Source organism: Pundamilia nyererei, unplaced genomic scaffold (genome assembly GCF_000239375.1).
Source record: "Pundamilia nyererei isolate P.nyererei 1_Seehausen unplaced genomic scaffold, PunNye1.0 scaffold00885, whole genome shotgun sequence".
NCBI classification, from domain to species: domain Eukaryota; kingdom Metazoa; phylum Chordata; class Actinopteri; order Cichliformes; family Cichlidae; genus Pundamilia; species Pundamilia nyererei.
This window is the reverse complement of record NW_005188286.1, coordinates 38950-39933: the sequence shown is the minus strand read 5'-3', so window position 1 is coordinate 39933 and position 984 is coordinate 38950. Positions and strand designations below refer to the sequence as shown.

Sequence of the window (984 nt, the reverse complement as noted above, 5' to 3'; positions counted from 1 at the left end):
ATCCAACATCCCTCTCAGATGGGTGAGTGATGTTCTCTCTCAGCTCAGTGACTTGGTGTCTCCAAACAGAAAGATCCTGGTAGTCACAGTTCTTGGAGTTCAGAGCACAGGAAAGTCCACTCTCCTTAACACCATGTTTGGAGTGCAGTTTGCAGTCAGCAGTGGTCGATGTACTCGCGGTGCCTTTATGTTGCTCATCAAAATCAATGAAGACATGAAAAAAGTCCTAAACTGTAACTTCATGCTGATCATTGACACTGAGGGCTTAAAGTCACCAGAACTTGCACAACTAGACAACAGCTTTGAGCACGACAATGAGCTTGCTACACTTGTTGTGGGACTGAGTGATGTCACCATTGTTAATATTGCAATGGAGAATTCAACTGAAATGAAGGACATCTTACAAATAGTTGTGCATGCTTTTTTCAGGAGGAAGGAGGTGGGCAAAAAGCCTAAATGTGTGTTTGTTCACCAGAATGTGTCCGATGTTTCAGCCCGTGAGAAGAACTTACGAGACAGGAAACTGCTCCTGGAACAGTTAAATGAGATGACCCAGGCAGCAGCCAAAATGGAAAAGATTTTCAACATTCAAGATTACAAAATGGCTGCACAACAACTGGCTGACAGCATCATTGATGCTTTCAATCAATTTGTGAGAGAAAAAGTGAGAAGGAAAAAAATGTACAGTGACACGTAGGAGATCCTACACATCACAGATGAGAACCTTGAGAAAAATCAAGACGTCAAGGCAGACCATGAGTTTGAAGTTCTTCTAAAACAGCATGTCTGTGGAATTGCTGCCAGAGAGTTTACAAAAGTGCATAAAGAAAATGATCCCTACAGATGTTTGATTAAAAACAAGGACAGGTTTTGTGATGACTTCAAACATGTGGTTAATAAAGAAGACCAATGCCAAAAGAAAGCAGAAGAATTCACCAACCAGTGCTTGAAGCCTGCTGTTCAAGACTTTATCAATCAGTCCCT

At 41.7% G+C, this 984-nt stretch overlaps 1 protein-coding gene across 1 annotated transcript in view; it reads left to right on the top strand.

Annotated features, from left to right (window-relative positions):
- The window catches only part of LOC102203434 (uncharacterized), a 4719-nt gene extending 4022 nt beyond the window's left edge, over positions 1–697 (top strand). Inside the window, exon 3 of the mRNA XM_005755057.1 lies at positions 2–697. Within this exon, the coding sequence (XP_005755114.1) occupies positions 2–697 (696 nt within the window). The remainder of the gene's footprint in view (position 1) is intronic.
- Positions 698–984: the final 287 nt, after the last annotated feature.